The sequence below is a fragment of the Archocentrus centrarchus genome, chromosome 3 (assembly GCF_007364275.1).
Source record: "Archocentrus centrarchus isolate MPI-CPG fArcCen1 chromosome 3, fArcCen1, whole genome shotgun sequence".
NCBI lineage: Eukaryota > Metazoa > Chordata > Actinopteri > Cichliformes > Cichlidae > Archocentrus > Archocentrus centrarchus.
The window spans coordinates 5,707,160-5,727,682 of NC_044348.1; the positions used below are offsets into that span (position 1 = coordinate 5,707,160).

Consider the following 20,523-nt stretch of genomic DNA (forward strand, 5'->3'; position numbering starts at 1 on the left):
CCGGTCCACAGAAGCAGTTCTTTCCACAGTGACATTTGCTCTGAGGGAGCAAGATGTGTCTGTTTTTCTGCAGGCCCTGATTTGGAGCCAGTGGGATGATCATTAATTACCATGGAATGGGCTGCTAATGGTCGTCTGCAGTGCTCTCTACCCCCCACCCAACCAACCAACCTCCACCCCACACTCCACTCCCTGTCCTGGGTCTCCATGGCGACCTGTAGCTGAGCAGCTAGGGGCCTTTTACTAGGAAGTGGATGAGGTATAATGATTGGATGGCGGGCCTGACCCTTGTGCCACTTGACTAGGCATAGTGCTTATTAATGGACAATTTCTCTGGCATCTCACAATGGCCGTGATTTACTAACAAGTTCAGGAGGGGATGAATAAAGAGATGTTTGCCAGGCCATCTCAGGTTGAAGAAAAGCTTTGCTGTAAATTACTGAACAGAAGTCTCTTGATTGAGCCAGTGCTGCCTGGCAAGTGTGTTGCACATGGCCTCCAAGGGCATTTCATTGTGTATCAAAAACAGTCATTTTCACTTCTCGTTTACAGCGAACACATGCAGAGATTTTCAAACAAGACTGGATCGAGCCAAAAGAACACCGCAATGGCTCCAGCTGCTCAGCTGACACGGGATCTAGGCAAGTTGTCCGTTCCTTTTCACAGAGTACAATCTTTTACATGTTGGCACAATATTATATTGAAGGAGTACCTGTTGGCAGTCTGCATATGTCAAGCAGAAATGTAACAGTGCACAATGTTAACATTTTAATTCTAGCCAACATTTACCCACTGCTTGAGGGGAGACTTTTCCTCCCCTTATCTCATCACTTTAAACAAATACAAATGAATGTGTTCAGCTGCCTCCAAAAAGGAAATGATCAGTCTGGCTTGTATCCCATGACAACGTCAGGGAGCATATGGCACACAACAAATTCAATATGAATGTAAATGAAGTGCAAATTAAAATAAAACGATGGACGGGGGAAAAAAGAAGGAGGAAAGAAAAACAACATGCAGCATCTTGAGTGGATTTGAAATATGTTCAATTTTCAGCCGGCTTAACAAATCAAAACGCACCTGAAACTGCTTCCCGATCCTGTTTTCTAAGCAAATTGCAGAGGGAGAGCGTCTGCAGCCAGATACCGAACTGACATTCACTAGAGTGATTCTGACCTGACTTCAGCTCAGCAAGGCCACTTGATGCTAAAAGATTAAAATCCCTTGTTTCTATGAACCCTTTGCTTCAAAGGGTTTTGTTATCCATGTGCACAAGGTCAAAGATCTCCAGCACACCTTCATGGCTGGCTGTGCAGACTTGATACTGCAGTTTTATTTACACCCTGCTTAAGCGTAGGCCTTTCATAAACGCCTTCCCTGGAAGGCAGACATTTTCCAAGTGGAGATGGAAGGTATTCTGGCTCAAAGAATATAATTCTGCACTAGATGAGCCATTTCTCCTATTTCACTCACGCACCTTCTCAATGTCAAACAGAAACTACTAGCCCCACATCTCAGGCTCGGTGGCCTTTTCCCCATATTAATGAGCACTGGAGGGGATCAATAGGATGACAGGAAGACAGAGGGTCTCGGGTGGGTAGTGGAGGACGCTCCCGTGAGGAAAAGGAAAGCAAATTCCAACGGACAGCGCTCCCAGCTTCTAGCCTGAAATCCTCAACAACCATCTTTACAGCATCCTCTGTGTGGTGTTAACTCACTTCAGCAGTCTTCACAGGCACATACACAACTGTGTTAATCTGACAGACACACAGAGGGTTGGTCTCCTGCACTGCTGTGAACTTCAGTAAAGAAAAGGTCACCAATTATTCAGCGGCTATTGAGAAGCTGTTTCTTCATAGAATGCTCGACTAACAGCGTTTCTTACAGACACAGTGAGGTTTGATCATATGGTTAGCAGAGCAGAGACCTCTGAGTAAACCTAAACCAATAAGGCCATAAGTCATCACTTCAGTGGACACTCTGCTGTACCACTCGGCAACAATACAGCCTATAGTGTTTAAACCACACAAATGACTTCACAAATACAGTAGAGGACATACAGAGTTAAGGAAGATGAAAATAATCCCAAAGAAGTGGGAAGGAAACATGATTCCTCCCATGTGAGTATTGTAAACCTGCCCTTAATCTGTCAAGTGGGAGTAATACCACCCTCCACTCGACTTTTTCATTGATTTTTTTTTTTTTATTGTACTGTGGTTTGCCCGTGACAGTCCATGACAAGAGGATCCAAACAGGCCCAGTTTATGGTGTTACGAACCTGATGCGTTTGGTTACATCTTTGAAAGGAAATATAGTACCTGGCACAGAGGCACTCAATACACATCATGTCTGAGTGACATTTTCAGAAAGCCATAAATGCAGCCACTAAATGTGAGGATGCGGATGTCACAGTGTACTAAATAGCAGCCCATTCACCGTCGGAGCATGCGTAAACCAGGAAAACACTGTTCACACCTGTTTACTGTTGGGCCGTGACAATAACATTTTAAGTTAAAAGGAGGATTATGCTCCTTGCATAACAGACATGTCTCCTCACAGCTTTATTCGTTTAAGTATGGACAGGTTTATACTCCTTGATGTCTCCAATAAACTGAGCTAACCTCCAGAGAAGAGGTTTTTTGGAAGCCAGAACTCCACAGGAGTTAACATAATGGCAAAAAACTAATACACTAAACACACAGGTCACAATTTTTTTCATGCTGGGGGGATTAGTATGGCATTAGTGCCTTTTAAATGCCAAAATGTACTGAATATATGTTTATATTATCCCCTATCATTCCACGAAGGCAATTACATGCACGCATGAGAAAACTGTGTAATGTGGCAGGCATGCATAGTGCATACTGAGTTAAATGCATTGACAAGTCTTCACACGGAGTTCACATGTTCCATCATCTCACGCTAAAAACAAAGACTCAGACTCAATAGTTTGCTCAAAGCTCTGGTTTGTAACGAGGGGCACATCCAGCAAAAGTAATACGCACCCTAACCGGACTCCAGTGACTGCACATATACAGTAAAGCTGGTATATGCTTTACCCTTTCTTGAAGGGAGTGTCACAGAAAGTTAAAGATGCAGTAGTATTTGTCTTTGCATGTTGCATTTGCGTTGTTTTGGTGGTTGAAAAACAGTAAGGTGTATTCCCGTAGCAGCGCGTTTCATACTGCCAGGCAGCGGTTAAAACAACAATATGTATTCTAAGATCAGAAATATTTGCATAACTGATCATTTATTTATTAACCTCTAAATCTTAATCATCTCAATCTCAATCAAAGTTGAACAATGAAGAAGACAAATACATCAGCTGAGTGACACACCCTCACACTATTAAGACGTACCTGAACACTCCAAGCTGCTGACTGCTGTTTACCTGCTGATTGTGCGTTATGGTTTGTGATATTGTGTGCAGCTTATTTTCTTTTGTTTGAGTCCTACAATTCTAGATTCGGATGAAACTGATGATAAATAGCAGGCTTGTGTTTAGAGGACCATTATCTTGGATAGGATGATAAGAGCAATGCTGAAAGTGACACTCAAAGAAGAAATAATATTAATGGAAAAAAAAAACACCTTTTCCCACTGTGCATGCAGACGAGTGTTAACAATACCTTGCGTGCACTGTTTTCCCCTCAGCGTCTCTACAGAATTTATGCATCACTCATTCATCACTGTCTGAGGGTTTCTGTCAAAGAGAAACAAAACCAGCTAATGCGCTCATCTAAACCCTGATAACGTAAACTGCTGCAAAAAGAGGAAAGCAAACATACTATTCATACGACTATTCAACAGTGTTCTTTCTCAAGCAGGTGGGTGTGCCTGTCTGATTATGACTGTTTGGGTGCTGCAGGCTGTGTGGCCAGCAACGTGATGATGTATGCACACCTGCCATGGCTCCTGGGTAGCAGTCTCACAGCTGAAAGAGTGGGGGGAAGGGGGAAAACGGGAAGAGTAGGACAGGATGGATGTAGGGGAAAGAGGGGTAGACGCCTTAAGGGCCAAAGCTGGGGGGGGCGGGGAAAGAGGAAAGCAAAAGAACTAGAAAGATGTATCTATTATTAATGGTAGTTTGGTGTATGGAGAAAGAGATCTAATGTGGCCGTCAAGGTTGTAGTGCGTGTATAATCGACAAGGACGGATTCTCTCAGTGTGCCGTCTAAGTCTTTCTCATTGCGTATTCTCCGGCACACACCATCTTTTTCTTCTCTCACACTACACCCCCCCCCCCACACACACACACACACCCTTTCAGTGTTTCTCAAGAAACAAATGTATTGATTAGATTTTCCTCGCACAACAGGTTGCACAGAAAAGCCTCACAAAAGGAAATTAGCTGATGTCACATTAGGAGATGAAGATTATTTGATGAAGCGATTAGATGAAACAAAGATGAAGATAATGAAGTAGAGTTGGGAGGTTCACTGGCGATGTTTCCAATAAACAGCGTGCGAATACTCACACAGTCTCCACGTTTAACAGGCTGATCTTTACATTCAATACAATCAGAGTGCCGAACACACAAAATCACCTAAAAACAGATATTTGGGAAGCAATGCCAGTGTTCCTCTGGGATTTTTTTTTTTTTTGGGAGGGGGGGGGGTAGTGTTTTCACACTGAGCGCAGTCTTTAAGAAATAAGGTGCTAATGAAAAATCAGTGCCAGAAATGTCCAATGATACATTTTCCAAGCAATTTTTCACAGCCTTACTATGACGCTGGCATCTGTTTAAGAACGTATTTATGTGTGAGATCCCCCCCCCCCCATCACTTCCTCTCATTTCCTACAACAAATCTGCTGTGGGGTTTGATTTTTAATGCGAGACCACTTATGCCTCACTGGCTAGTAAGAGGAAAGAAGCAGAGTGAGTTGGGAACAATGGAAATCAGACAATGCAAAATGGTCTTTAATAAAGGACGTAATGTACCTTGGGGTACTGGGAGAACCTAGTGAACCACAACTGTGAAATGCCATATGGACACTTAAAACTAATGCTTGGGTTGCGGGTACATGGAATAACACCCTTTGGCTCAATACCAGCTGAGGCAGGCCAAATAACTATGCCACCATGACAAATCTAACACAATTACACACATCAAGGTGTTGGGGGGGTTGACAGAGAATGATGAAGCAACATCAAACACTGTGCTGATAAATAGAAAGCAGGGAGCGGCTGACCAGAAGAGGAGCCGGAGCTGGGGGTAGGGTGGAAGGAGGAGGAGGGTGAGGCTGTTATTGATTGTACCGCCTGCGTTCGCGCTGTGGAGGAGGATGACGAGGAAGGGAGGGCGGCGCCGCTCAATTGAAGAACTGAGGGACAGAGTTCGCCCTACGGGCATCAGTTAAAGACTGGTGCCCCCAGAGAACACACCAACTACCCTCCACTGAGCTGCCCACCGGTCACACTGAATATTTGATTGACACACACCCACACAACCAGTTACTACTACTAACACCCCATCCAACCCATCCCCCTCAAATAAACACAACAATGTATCCAGGGCTGATTGAAATTCAAACGCAGGCCTTGACGCCACAGGCATAGACAGCGACGGGCAGACGGGGGGATGGCAGTTGTGGCTCACTAGGGTCCTATCAAAGACAGATGCTAAATCACTTAACAACCCCTAAATTACTTGCTTGCAAATCTGCTGGGATATGGGGAACCTAACATTGTGTGGACATGGTGTGAATGAGTAACTACTACAATGGGGCTCTACTGCAACAAAAGGAAGACAGCCAGACTGGAGCATGTAGCTTTATGAGGTACAATACAAAAAAACAAAAAACCCTCCACTCAGTAGGACTACGCCGCTTCCCATCACCTGAACATTCAAAATCAATTTATCAGAAATGAGGGCAGGGGCACCTGCTGACAGACAATACCATGTGGGCATCTCATTTTCTCTGAGGGAGGCTTTGCTGCAGGATTTATCACCTCTGATCTCATTTCCCTTTCATATGCTAGTAAATCCCAGGTAAGGCAGACGTTCGGGATGATACAGGGAACGTGGCCAGCCCACTCAGATTGGACTCTTGGAGTTAATCTGAGAAAATCCTCAATGCTAACCTGCTTAGCTGTCACTTAATCTAGGGGTAAAGCAAATATTAATTATGCTAAGCGCCAAAAGTGGGCCAGATAGCCACACATTCTTTACCCAACAATGAAACCAAAAAGGCCATTTAGAAAGTGGTTTCTTTGATTCTCGGTTTACAATTACACTGTTCACGGAACAAAAAAGCTAATGGCTAAAAGTGTGCAGCACGCGTGGACACACACACACACACACATGCACGCACACACACTGAATTTTGTCTTATGGGCGGCAGGACCGGTAGGAGACATAACCTCAATCCCTACTACATTACCAATCTCCTCTGAATACAGATCAGCCTAAATACGCTTATGGTCTGCACTCAAGGACAAAACAAGTTCCCCCAGGAGGGCTTCTCAGGTGACGACTTAAGTAACACTGTCTGGGTGTGAGTCATGAATGTCTCCCACAGAGAAAAACGAGGATCCTGCAGCCAGATGAGCTTAGCAAATCATAAATAAGGTGAAACTGAGTAATGACAGCCTTCACATAGCGCATAAGGTACCAAGTGCTGACGTTTGCCGTCTCCGATGCACTACTTTTTTCAGCGCTTGCGTATGTGCACATGTAAGCAATACCAGTCACGGGTCCAAGCTGTGAGCTCCCATTTCACACAAACTGGGTCAGTTAGGACATGACCACAAGCGCCCAAAAAGATCTAAAAAAATTGCTGAAATGAATTACCGCCTCATTAGCTGCTTGTTCGACCACACCTACTGTATGCTACCTTTGAGTTATTTTGTCTAACCAAGGGAAAAGTCTGCTTTCATCGCCCAACCTAGTTCGGTCAATTAGGAACACAATGAGCATCCTGCACGCTTCTGTGTGAGTACAGTTCATTTCCTGCCTTTATTGTTACAAGTGCTGGGCTCATTCAAAAGTGGATGAAATCGGGGAGGCCCAGACACTATTTACTCAGCAGGGAGAGACATGAGTCCCTGGCTTCCTAATGGCTTCCTCCATTTCACACAATTGTTTCCCCTCAGGAAATCTTATCAATACAGATCGCAGACGCACTGACCAGAAAACCCACAACACGCGGATCCTGTGCTTTAATTAAGTATCTTTGAATGGAAAGGACGACTGTTTAGTTCCTTTAACTCCAACATGTTAAAGAATGTATCATTAATTTAACTTTAAAGGAAGGAGCTCTGCGAAGAGAGTTTTGAACATGTTTGGTGACTCCAAAGCTGTTACATACCAAAGTTATAAGTATGCATGAAGTAAATCACAGTTTTAAAAAGAAAAATCTGCTTGGTAAGATAAATTAGTGATAAATTCTGACTTTTGGCTGTTCCCTCCATTTCTAACCTCTGTGATAACCTATGGAGAATGCATCAAAGTCTTGTCTTGTTTCCATATTAGGTGCATACAAATGAAATTTTCATTGATCTGCTAACTTGAACTCTTGGTAGAACAAATAAATTAATTTTGCAAAATGTCAGCGTGTGCTTTTAAAGGCATTCGAAATACCAGGTTAACTTGATGAGACGCGAGCACAGAATGAAAAACGGAACGAGCCCCAACTGCAGATTTGTACAAGATTTCCCGACTGTAGGGACGCGCAGTAGCCGAGAAGCCTTCATACAATCACATAACCAGCAGCTGTATTTCAGATGTCACACATGAGAAGGGGTTAAGCTTCCACAGCATGCACATGAACCGCAGGTATTTGTGGAACTAGCAGAAACACAGCCCATAAAATCTCCACTCAACCTCTGCGCGGCACGCAAGGAATGTTCTCTGAGCGCTTCGCTATCAGCATTGAGCCGAGAGAGACTATCCTCGCCCCTGCTTTGAAGTCTGTGTGGAAGAAAGGGAGAATGGGAACAGGGCAGTAATAGTGAGCCAAAAGACTAAATATGAGGTGAGCTATTTTCATTCTTATTAGAAATTAATTGCCGGTGTTGACAGTGCTGGGGCCGAGCCCTGGCGTCACTAGGCATCCAATGCACTGCCCCATGGGGAGCACTTGAACCCCTGACCCCCCCACCATGGTTGTTTGGGGCCAGAAGGGGTGCGTGACATGGCCCTGGCCCGGAGACACTGCCCCGCCAGGCTGGGAATGCAGTGGCACTGCAGGGGGAACAGGAGAGGGACAAAGAAGGGAAAGAGGGGCTCCATTGATTCAGGGTTGATTGGGTTAGAGAGCTTCATTATTAAGTCCCCTGTCACTCTGCAACAAAAAGCTCCCCACAGGCTAGCAGCGGCTAATAAAACCACTACCTTTTATAACTCAAGACCACTTCTGACATTTTCTTTTGAAGAGAAATGAAAACGTGCGACTTGGTCCCCAGCTTAAAAAAAAAAAACATTATTCACATCTTCCGGCTGAATGAACTGTTGCTTCGTAGCACTGAACATAGACTGGTGAGAGATGCCAAAGCCGTCTTGAATTAAGCTCCTTTCACACCTGCTTAATTAGATAATCTTGGGTGAATTTTCATTTAGACTTGCTACACTTCACAACAATATTATAAGCCATATGGCAGAAACAGACTGCAGGACATATTTTAGGATCTTGTTCTGAGTGTGTTTGTGTGTATGCGTGCTCTTTGAGCAAATTTGTTCAGCAGGTGTCCAGAAAGCTTGAGCGACATGCTTATGCACTCAGGACTAATTTAGCCCACTCCAGGTAAATGAAGTATGCAAGCAGAAAAAGCATTTTTGCTTTTCTCCTGAGCGACTAATGATCAATCCAAGCATTTGGATTGTTGGTAGCTGGAGAAAGGTTAGACAAGAACACACTGCCCTTCACAAGACAAAAGGAAACATTTAGACCCTACATTAAGCTTGTTACAAAGTTTAAATGTAAAGACTGATAAAGGGAGCTTCATGAAATTAACTGGTTTATTGGTTGTGGCTTCACTCATCAATCCAGTACCTATACTGATGAAGATAATTCTGTACATCTACACAAGCTGATCATTAAAACTGCATCCTTATGCATCCACTCTACACCAAACTGACAAGTCAAATTATTGCCCTAAAAGAAAAAGCCAATAAATTTGATATCCGACTATCAAGCCAAAAACAATTTGCTCGTTACAGCTTGTGAAATGGAAGAATTTTTCTGCTTTTCTCAGTTTTATATTGTAATACTATCAGTCATATAAAATAAGCCCATTTGCCTGGCTTCTGGATATTTTTTTTATTTTTTTTACTTATCCAATAATGAAATTAACTGCTGTACTCTTTGCAGCCCTATAACAATGAAATCTGGCTCGGAAGAGGAAAAAAACAAAACAAAAAAACAATTACCATGTGCCCACACATGTCGGGCACCTCATCCTAGCATGATTGAAAAGGGGGGAGTAAATGAACAGACAAGTTTAACTGTAGTCATTAATGTTCATCTCCCTGTGTTCATGATGGGAAACCTCATTAAGAATCTGCTGGTAGCATCTGGCTCGCTATCCCACCCCATTACTGCCCCACTATGCCAAAACCTCTGCCATCGGCCCTTCCACTCACACCCCCACTCCAATCACCTCCCTCGTGCCTCATATGACATCTGCGTCTCAGGGTCCTGTGATGGAATGCTGCTCGCCTGCTATTCCTCCGCAGGTGCTCCCCGCTGGCTGCTATCCACTTTGCAGCCATGCTGGTGCTGTGTGCTGTGACCTGCCACAGCCTGAAAAATGGGGGGGGGCAGCAGAGTCAAAGTTCAAGGGACAATGGTTAAGGAATGAGGAAAAACTGATGCAGCTGCTTTCCATCGCTGCTCATTGCGTACGCTTAAAGCTGGACAAAAATCCTCACCTGCCTGCTCGTCCTGCCAAAGCTCATCCTCCTCCTTCTCCCTCATATTCGACAGAGGAAGGTCATGTCTGTATTTAGACACAGCTCAGGAGACTGTATCGTCCCAGATGCTGCTCTCAGGTTCTACATGGCTTAATCCAGCAGTGAATGAAGCCTGTATGTGGGGATGAGTGGAGTCATTTTGGCATCAGGTCAAAGAAAGGATGCAAGCTCCGACCATAGGAACTGGGGGTGGGCAAAACAGCCTCAAAATTATATGATATTTCATTATTTGCAATAACGGCACAGAAAAAAAAAATACTGGACATTTTATTGATACTTGTAGCTTGAAGCTTTTATAAGTGTGAGCAAACGAAGGCCATTTTCCACCGGGCTACTGTCGTTGATGCCTAATTTGAAGTGTGAATGTGCTGAAACAAGGTGCCAGCAGCAGCCTTGCACTGCAATATCAGTGACACAGCACTGTATCCAGTGACACAGCACAGTAAGCACAAAAGTAGCCAGTAGTGTTTTCCCTGGATATTTGAAGTAAAAATAACAGCTTAACACTTATTTTCTTCCTGGGATGTCTCATTTTGGGTTGAGCTTTTTAAACCAGCTGCTTAAAGTCCCGAACATCATCAGCTGCCAGCGCCTAACCCTGACCCTCTTCACAAGCCTGTTTGTACTGAAAGGTGTGTTTTTGCCTCAAGTGGAGAAACACATTTGTTGTTTCCACCTTTGGCTGTAACAGTTGTGTCATACTTTGTTTGGAGGCTGCTGAAGTAGCTCCCTTTTTAAAAAATCGCCATTGAAGGCTGACACGGATCTCTTCCTCTCAGACATGCTCGGGCTTGTCTCCTTGTTACTCGCACTCGGGAAGGTAAACAGACGGGGTTGCTATAGCGATGAGACACCACCACAAGTCCTGCAGTGGAAAAAAGTGCTGGAGTAGAAACATGCAGTTACTTAAGCTCCTCTCGCTAATATAACTTGCTTCTCTCAAGCTCGAGTTTTGCATCACAAACTGTCATTTACTATAAAAGAGAAAGAAAAATCACCTCAAAATAACTCAAACTTGTCTTGCTACAAAAATCTCAACTAATGAAGAGCAATTTAGGAGCTCCTGTTCTCTCTCTCTCTCTTTTTTTTTTTTAAAGAAACAAGGGGGACGTCTCACTTTAGGGCTGACATTTTGATCAACAGTTAAATGTATTCACCTCAGTTGAACTGGAAATCAAATTCCAGGTGCAATTATCATTCGGACTAGAAGGCTCAAGCTTTGTGTTAGTTAGAGCTGCATAAGATTAACAAACAAGCAGAAAAGCCGTCATGTTTCAAATAAGTGCTGCAGAGAGAGACATTTATTCAACTGTGAAAGGCCTAAAAAAGCAGAATCAAAAGAGACAGGCAATTCCATTACATCATGGCAGTGTATTAAAAAGGCTTAAAGCAGCAATTTCACCATTCCAGCCATCACTCTTGACCTCTGTTAGCTTTAGATGAGCTCAGTCGAGAAGGAACTGGCTCCAATAACATGGTGAGAAGTCACTGCAGTCGGTAGAGCCCGATGCCAAAGGGGAGCTCCCAGCGGCACAAAGGAGGCTCTATCTAATGCTGAACTTTTCAAAGAATCGTTTCAGCTCACTTTGGCAGCAGAAACATTGGTTAATACCAGGAGAATTTTTTCAGGGGTCACCATAGCAGCAGGTAAAAATCAAAATAAAAGCAGGGAGGTTGACTGGAGGGATTTCAAGAAGAACAGGGACACTGGCTGATATATACATGGCTAACACAAAACTCTCTGCTGATCTTTCCCCTAAACTGTTTAAACATAGTGACTGAGACTCAACAATCCAGGAAGTTGATGTGCTCTACATGCTGAGACAGTGCCATGGAAAAGTACAGTGCAGGACAAAAAAAGAAAAGAAAAGAAAAATGACACCGTCTTCTATTCTTGCAGACGCAGTGACACACTAACACACAAACCCGAAGTCAAGTGGTTTCAATGGATTTCTCCAACACAAACAAGACAAACCAGTTCCTAGCTTACAACAACAATATCTGCAGTGATTTCAAACAGAACTGTTCTTTCACAATAAAAAAAAACAAAACAAAAATACGCACAGCAATCAATGCATGCATCTCCTGACTTTGTTTCTCAAATTAGGTATTGAGGTTATAAATCAGTGCCACCACAGTGGCAACCTGTCAGCACAAACTCAACGTGAAAGCAGTCTGATTCATTCTCAGTTAAAGTAGATACAAATTTTTTATTAGTTTTTTTCCAAGCCAGGAAACTCTCTGAAGCTTGTTGATAAAACAGCTGTTCAACCCCAGATGGGTGGCATATGCCTATACAAATACCCACCAACACACACACACACACACACACACACCACCAATTCTAAAGCTGCCAAGAACCACGGCCGGGCACAAGACGATGGCAGAAAGCTCCACTGAGCAGAGCTCACAATCCTCTCTCTGTGACTGACTGCCCCCACACCCTTCCAACAAATGCCTTCATTCAGTCAAAGTTCCTTTGACTGAATGAAGTCCGAGAGCCTCTGTGTGTACATGGGTGACTGATACCTTATGAGGGTATATGTAACATCTGTCCTACATACAAGCACTGCTAAGCCAGGCCCCAGCGCTATGAGCGCAGGAACACTGATTATGTTAAATACAATACTGCAGGTCAGCCGCAATCAGACACAATCCATAACAACACTCTTATGTTGGGATTAATGAGTCAAACTGCATTAGCCATACTGCACATTTATGATGAACAAAAATCATTATATTGGAGGAGCTGCATTGATTCTTGTTTGCCAGTACTCTCTCTGAAGCAAGAGCTACTTAACAACTGCACTACACCATGAACTACACCACTGAGAAGACTTTCAGGTTAATTCATCACACCCTGGACGTCCTCCAAAAAGACAGCAGAGAATAAATTCATGCCTGAGAGCTGCAGGATGCTGGAACTCCAGCAGGTACAGTGCACCCACATGAAGGTTATTAATCCATCTTTCAAGAAAAGTATTAGTCTCTCTTAATTTACAGCCAGGATTGCTGCCGGGAATGAAACGTGACACCACACAATTACATTAAAAATAGAAATTACACATAATTGAATTCAAGATTCCTGAGGAATAACAGCTGATGGTAAAAGAGTTGCAAAACAAAGACCCTGCAAGAAAATTATGTTAGCTAACATTTCTGACTAACATTACATAGTAATAAGCATAAGCTATCTGGATGGGAGGTAGAGCAGGTCATCTACTAATTGGAAGGTTGGCGGTTTGATCCCTGGCTGCCCCAGTCTGCATCCTAAAGTATCCTTGGGCAAGATACTGAACCCTGTGTGTGTGTGTGTGTGTGTGAATGTGACATGCTTTATAAAATGCTTTGAGTGCTCAGATATACCAGAAAAACGCTATATAAGAAGTTTGCGACATCCACTCTAAACTGCTTGTTTTGTGTTCCAGTTATTATACTTAAGATGTCTGCTATCCTGCTTCCTTCTGAAAAGATTGCTTTTTGTAATGTCCTTCACATTTGTGTAGCTCTTAAGAGACGCAATTGTGAGGCTCTGGTTCAAGAGAAAATCTCTGCCGATATCGAGACATCTCACCAGAGTTCTCAAAACCTCTGAGAGTGAATAGAAAATCCTAGACAGGAACACTCAGGTCTGCTTTCAAAGATTTAAACCACAACAGCTAGTCCAGTTCTTTCAGCTCTATTACATTTTGCAGTAATAGTCAGCATGAAAGAATTCAGAAGTTTTAAGAAAAGGGAAATTCAAGCATTATAAAAAGGCTGAAGAGATCTTATTTTAATAGGAAATGCCTGTAATATGCCCCCCGGGGCTATAAAGACTGTTTTGTGTATAAGAGAGCCTTGCACTCATTAGCTGAGGCTCATCTGACAAGCACAGCTTGCATGTGTCATAATCCTATGCAGCTGCCACTACCAACAGGAGACACCGCGACAGGAGCTCAGGGGGAACCAAAATAGCAAAAGTTGGGAGGAAAATTTTTTTAGGTACCAAAAAAAAAAAAAAAAAAAAAAAAAAAAAAGAAGAAAACCTCTCACTGTCCTGCTGTGCTTGTGTGAAGATTCCTCTGGAAAGGCCACAAAGCCTTCACGCCTTCCTTCAAGGTTTTGCCTGAAGACCAATACCTTGCTTTTCGCTACTTAAATCTAGTATCAATACACATGTACTGCCATTTGCTGCTGTCATGCTGCAGTTATAAAAGACGTGCACTGCATCACAAGAGCTTGGCTCCTGTAATTTTACTGCATGCAGGGAACAACTGGACAATGCCACTCTGTGCTGAAGAAAGAAACCAACTGGAACTGCAGCCTAGCAGAACATAAATATCACAAAACGTCCCGACGCAAGAGTGCAACACTGCTATTCGCACAACCTTCATTTACAACCTGAAGTGCTGCTCTCATCAACACTTCAATGAATAAAAGGGGTCAGAATGATTCTTATTTACATATAATTTATTTTGGCTGAATATAAACCCTTTCCACACACACTAAACAGCTTCCTGTAATATTCTAAATGTCTGCTGTCAAACAAGAAAAATAAATGATTACAAGATAAGGTTAGATCAGAAGGTTAATTTCTGTAGCAGTAATTACTGCTTAGAGATTTCCAAGACATGCTTAGCACAACCTGCAACTGCCCTCACAGAAATATTTCCACAAAATACGTTAAAAACAACTTAAAGATTGTGGCCCATCGCAACACACAGCCCTGTTGACCTCTGGTTCTAGTGTTACACACTCGCACAAACCTTACTGTACACAGAGTTGCCTTAAGTGCACTGGAGCACACTGACCAAGATGGGAAACTAGGCTCTTATTGACATGTAGCCATAATTTCAGGCTCTTCTTCGTATGTGTTGCTCACACTGCTGCTATTTGAGGCAGCCTGAGGAAAATGAAAAAAAACCTCCAGTCTCCCAGAGGTCATTAAGCCTGAGCATCACTCAATCACAGCAGAACAGGGAAGCCTGGAGAGCATGGCTGCACCACAGCGAAGCAGAAATTTTGCATTTTGTTCTATTTTTAAAAGAGAAGTAAAAGGAATTGTGGAAATGAGTGAGGCAAACATTTTTTTCCAGGAAGTCTCCAGTAAAAGATATAAATGCTGTTGATGTAATTTCCCTCAGGTTACCAAGTCTCACAAGAGTCTTCACACAGGCCAGTACGGACAGCTTTATGGTCTCTAGACACTCAGCCTCTTCAAAGTCCCAGCAAATCTTTTTTTTTTTTTCCCCTCTTCAGTTTTCTTTGTTTTGACATGAAAGGGTGAGCAGACACAAAGATGGCAGACAGCAGTCGAACTGGAAAGGTGCGCCATCTGACATCTTTCTCGGCACAGCAGGAGCACCTCCGAAGCTGAGAAGTTCAGTTTTAAGAAGGGCTCGCTTGATGTGAGCAGCTTTCTGTGAACTGACCGGTCATAACGCACAACAGACGGCTTTCAAAGGACGGAGAAAGATGATGAAAGGGTTTTCCTGCATCCAGAGACCAAAGATTTCATCAGGAAATGGATAATCTTCATTTTAGCCTTGTATATATGAAACGTCCGTATAGTACTATGACAACATCGAGGGCATTGTTAAACCTAGCACAGCTTCTATGAACCTGGATCTCTTTAACATTCAAATAGCATGGCTGATGATTATGAAAGCCCGTGTTTCTCTGCACCACATCGCTTCAAGCAGCATTTCATCTTAGCAGGGGAGCAGCTACAACCATGATCTCGACCGTGATCCGCTCTGGGTTTTAGACTATGATGAAAGTTTGGATTCTCTCCACTCAAAGTAGCCCTGCTTCACCAACACAGCAACCAGCAAGCCAGTCCAGTCTTTCCCCCGAATGGAGACCAACAATGTCAGAGTAACAGGTGTGAATAGCAATTAACGGAGGAAAAAACCAGATTAAAATTTAGTGTGGACAGAGAATTAGTGTAGCTTCAGCCCAACTGATCAACCTTCCAAACTAGCAGCCGACACATAAGTTTTATATGATGAGAAATTGGCTCATATGTGATAAATATGCAGTTATAACTCCAGTTATTCTACATTCTTCCTACTCTCAATCCTGCAGTTCAGTTGATGCCGCAGGCACTGATGTAATAACAGCAACATATGAGCTAATTAACAAACTGGGGAGTCTTATTTGATGACATAAAAGACAATAACTATTGGTTAGCCACAGAAAGCTTCAGCATGATGCTTTGCATGTGCTGTAGCTGTATGTCAAAATTATGTGGAACAACTACAGATCACAGACAGTATAGAAGATGGACGTAGTTTCCAGGTCTGAAAAGTGAAAAGTGAAGCCAATGTGGAAGTATGCTTAACCTGTATTCTTTTTAATGGCCAGTAGGGGGCGACGCCTTCTGTTTGCATAGAAACCTATAGGAAAACAGCCCTGGGGTCCTTTGCTTTGTGTCCTCAGTACGCACTTTCACAATAACTTCATGGGCTCAGTTAACAGTTTCAGGTCGTGCTGAGAAGTTCATCTGGTCTATTACTAACTAATATTTGTGATTTACGAATTGTTAGCGAGTGAGGGTGCTGCATGTTTGGTTTCACCCCTCGCGTCTGGCTTCAAAACACTAAGTTGGCGGTGAAAATGCTTGAGGTGTCAGAATGGCATTTCACTAGCCAGGTGGTGACATTACGCCAGCAACGCCCATCTTTCACACTGTTCGCTAGAAACATAGGCTATTTTTTTTGTAGTGGAGCAAACCCAGGTGTTAAAAATGAAAATTCCCCACTGCACCTTCAACCCATCCAACCAATCAGCATTTGACTTATGCACAGCCATCGCTCAGGGGCGGAGCACTGTTAGCTTGTTAGGGGGCTGCATGCTTCCCTCTGCATAGGCGGAGAGAAATGCAAACAAATACCAACATGGGATCATAAATTGGCCTCGAGGCAGCTGAAAGGGGGTGATTACATTTACCCCAACCACCTAAAAGAAGCAACAGCAGCTGTCAAGCCATGTATTCAGAGAATATTGATCCCCCCCCATTCATGCTGCCAATTACATGTGATAAACTGCTGTCACCGTTGGTGAAAATTATTTGATTAAGAGCTTTCTTTTTTGTCTCCACAAACCTTGGACAATAGCAATAAAGGAACAAGGCACAACCTAGCTGTTATTTTCAACCGTGCCACAAGAGCAGCAACAAACTGAGCCTTCACATCAGTTGCAATTGCAGATCAGTAGCATATCCTAATGGGGTGGTTTCATTAGTGAAGCAGATGAATCAAATACTTGGCCAAATGTGCAATTATCCGTATCTCAGTGGATGGAGGTCATTAGGACTTAGTACGAGCTATTGGAGCCCATAAATAAATGATCAGTAAACAGCACACTCTATGCAGCAGAGACAGCAGATGACTCTGCATCATGGCCCCTCTCAGATCACCACAATAGGATGTGGACATGTGGAAAAGACTTGCCCCACTTTGAGATGAAGTTTGTGTAAATGGAAAACATTTTACATGTTGTGTACAGCTTGCAGCACAGAGGGAGGGTCATGCTTGAATTATTCTTGAAATTCATGGATGAATAAGATCCACCTTTCTTTGTTTCCTCCTCCAAAAATGGGATTTAGGACCACCAGGGCTTTCCCAAACAACGAGACAAAAGGTGGGAAATTATGTTCTTAAGAGCAGCGTCTACAGAGAAGAACTCAAATGCGCCAAAGAAAAGAAAGTTTGTTTAGAAAGTCTGAGCGGCGTTGCATGTGAGGTGGTCTGTGAGGATAAAACCCTGGAGAGAGCAATGTGAGAGCAGAGGGTTGCCAAATGTTTACACATTTCGGCAAGTTATTTGCATTGTCCTCTGGGAGACAATCAGCACACAGCTCCCTCCCAGCAGGATTACAGAGATAACACTGAGATAAGAAAGAGCCTAAATGGATCTTAGGCCCCTCTAACTGGGACTTGTTTACACCGCCCCACTCCCCCCCTACAAACTTCTTAAAGCATTTTTAAAGTTCCAACAATGTCAGAGCTTCAGCGGAGGAAGGACTAACAACAGCCTCAGTTTGGCAAAACTTTTACAGGTTCTTCCAAAGTCGGACTGTGCACTCCAAAACCCAACGAGACAGGCTGAAACTTTTTCAATTAGGGCCACAGCTCCGCCATCCTTGATAAAGATAAGAAGTCGCGGCCATAGTCAGGACCTCAAATAAATGTGTTCTGGATAAACAGATATTTTCAGAGAAGGGGACCCCACAATTAGTAATTTGAAACTCTCCCTGTGTGTGTGTCCCAGTCCAATTCTCTGGAATCAATCAAAGCTCCCAAAGGAACTCCCTGGACCCCTTAATCTCCTGGTTTTATTACTTTCCAGACAGTCAGCCTGTTTCACCCTACCCCCATTTCTCTTTTGTACTGATCTCCAGCAAAGCCAAGGAGGGGTTTTTTTTTTCCTCTCTCTCTCCCTCACCATCTCCCCTTCCACTACTGCAGAGCGCTTTTCATGCAGGAAAGGGTCTTTCATCAGGCTCCACACGCAAGAGAGCCCAACAGCTAGGCAGAGGCCCCGTCTCTTTTTTTCTGCACATTCATTCTTTTTAAGTGACAAACTACACAACGTGCTTTCAAAGGCGCACGGACTGTCTATTTTGACACACAAAGTGTTTTGCATATCCTGAGAATAACGGGGAAAAAACTGGGCCATGTTGCACAAGAATCAGTTACTGCCACAATTTTTTTTTCCCAGACCACATGCTGCTGCGTTTGATAAGGTCTGCCAGCTTAAATGATAAAGATATGACTTTGTCACGATGGGGTATGCGATAAGGGCTGGAGCTGTGCACTCCAATGACTGCTGGAAAAACATTTTTCCTCATGACTCTCCAATTTATCTCAGCCACCGCTGGCTTCAAGTGCCAATAACAGGCTGTGGTGGGTTATTCTGAACCATACACGCTCATCATTCCCTCTAAGAACAAGAAATCACGCCCAGTATCAGTGAAATTTTGTGTGGAAATACAACCAGCTGGAAGAGCATATATGACTGAATTGCACACTGCAGTGCTGTGCCCTCACTTCAAAACAATTAACACAAGCAAATGAATTGGGGCTGTTTATCCATCAGCAATACATGTATTGACGCCCAAGTAATGAGATGTCTGCTGGACTGATGATGCCAGTGAACACTAATGACCTTTTACAGTGTGTGTGTTTTTATTTCCCCAAATTTTGCCATCCTTTGCATTTCCACGACCACACACAGACTGATGGATAGACTCCAATCACTAGACCAAAAAAAAAAAAAAAAAAAATGAAAAATGCTGTTTGGCATTTGTAGTTTTATTGCACATAATTCAGAGACATGTTCATGAAACAACTACATCGCATGTCTGGGAATCGTTTGAAAGACAACCGGAGAAACCTATCAGCAGTTCTGCCTCAACAGCCTCCGTGCAGACAAAAGGACGGAGTGTGAAAGCGTGTTGCTTTGCTGCTTGCAAGAGGGGCTGGTCTCGGATTAAATAGTGTGCCTGTTATCAAAAAGTAGCCTACTTTTAAAGTTATCTAAACGGTGAAAGCGTGTCTGTTCTGAACGCGGCAGAATCAGCCACCTAACCCAGTGTCTGATTTTCCCCGAGACATTCCGTGCGTTTTTCCACCCCAACTCCTGATACAACGCAGGCAAGTTTCTTCAATGGAGGCACGAAGAAGCAGGCACACAGCACAACTATTAGCGGCGGGTTTTGCGGGCTTTTACCTTTGTCGACATGCTTTGCCGCGGTGGTCTCCGTGTAGAGAAAGGTGAGACAGAGGAGAGAGAGGAGCGACAGAGCTCCCCGCTCGGCCATCACTTTTCACAAATTAATTTTTGCAGGCTTTAAGAACCCCGGAGAAGCGGTTTGGAAAAAATAAATAAATCCTTAAAATCCCCGGCCACCTCCTGTGAATGCACAAAGAGAAAAAAAAAAAAGTTCAAAGTCCTAAAATGTGCAGGAACATCCGGAGCCAGGTAGGCTACTTTTAAAACTGGCCGGATGAAACATGTAGCTGGAAGGAGAGAGCCGCAGGTTACAGACTGTTTTCTCAACTTGGTCGAGGCAGAGGTTGGAGGAGAAAAAAAAAAAACACTGAAATCAATCCATTGCCACGGAGGCGCAGCCTCGGAAAGATTTGCGCACGACTACGCACAGACGCGTCCGCTGTACTACTCCGATAACTGCCAAGCGCGCAAAAGACTAGAAAGAGCTCAGTTGGAGAAAAGATAAGATCCGAGCCGAAGGAGAAATCTCTGCCGCGGCCAGTTCACTGATCGCGGACGGGACGTAAGAGAGCAGCGTGCTGAAGGGCTGGATCTCCACCGGCTCCCCGGAAAACAGGGTGTGGAGTCTGATGGAAGTTTGGATCCTGGGCTGCCTGTGCGCTCAGGCAAAAACTAAAATACGGCGTGGGAGTGCAAACCAGCGACGGCACTTCATATCCACACCTCAGGTAGACCTGTGCCCCGAAATAACGAGTTTTCAACACCTTGCACACCAGTGACGAATATATCCTCCACCTCCATCAGATTTTAGTGCGTTCAAAGGCGCACTCGAGGACGTATCTCATATCAAGATTCAGTTAAGCTAATTAGCACCAATCCCTCACTCTGT

General features: G+C 43.7%; 1 protein-coding gene across 1 annotated transcript in view; it reads right to left on the reverse strand.

Moving 5' to 3' along the window:
- The window catches only part of neo1a (neogenin 1a), a 157,422-nt gene extending 137,188 nt beyond the window's left edge, over nt 1-20,234 (reverse strand). The window contains 1 exon segment of the mRNA XM_030724466.1: nt 19,632-20,234. Within this exon segment, the coding sequence (XP_030580326.1) occupies nt 19,632-19,722 (91 nt within the window). The 5' untranslated portion in view covers nt 19,723-20,234.
- Between the last annotated feature and the right edge of the window lie 289 nt (nt 20,235-20,523).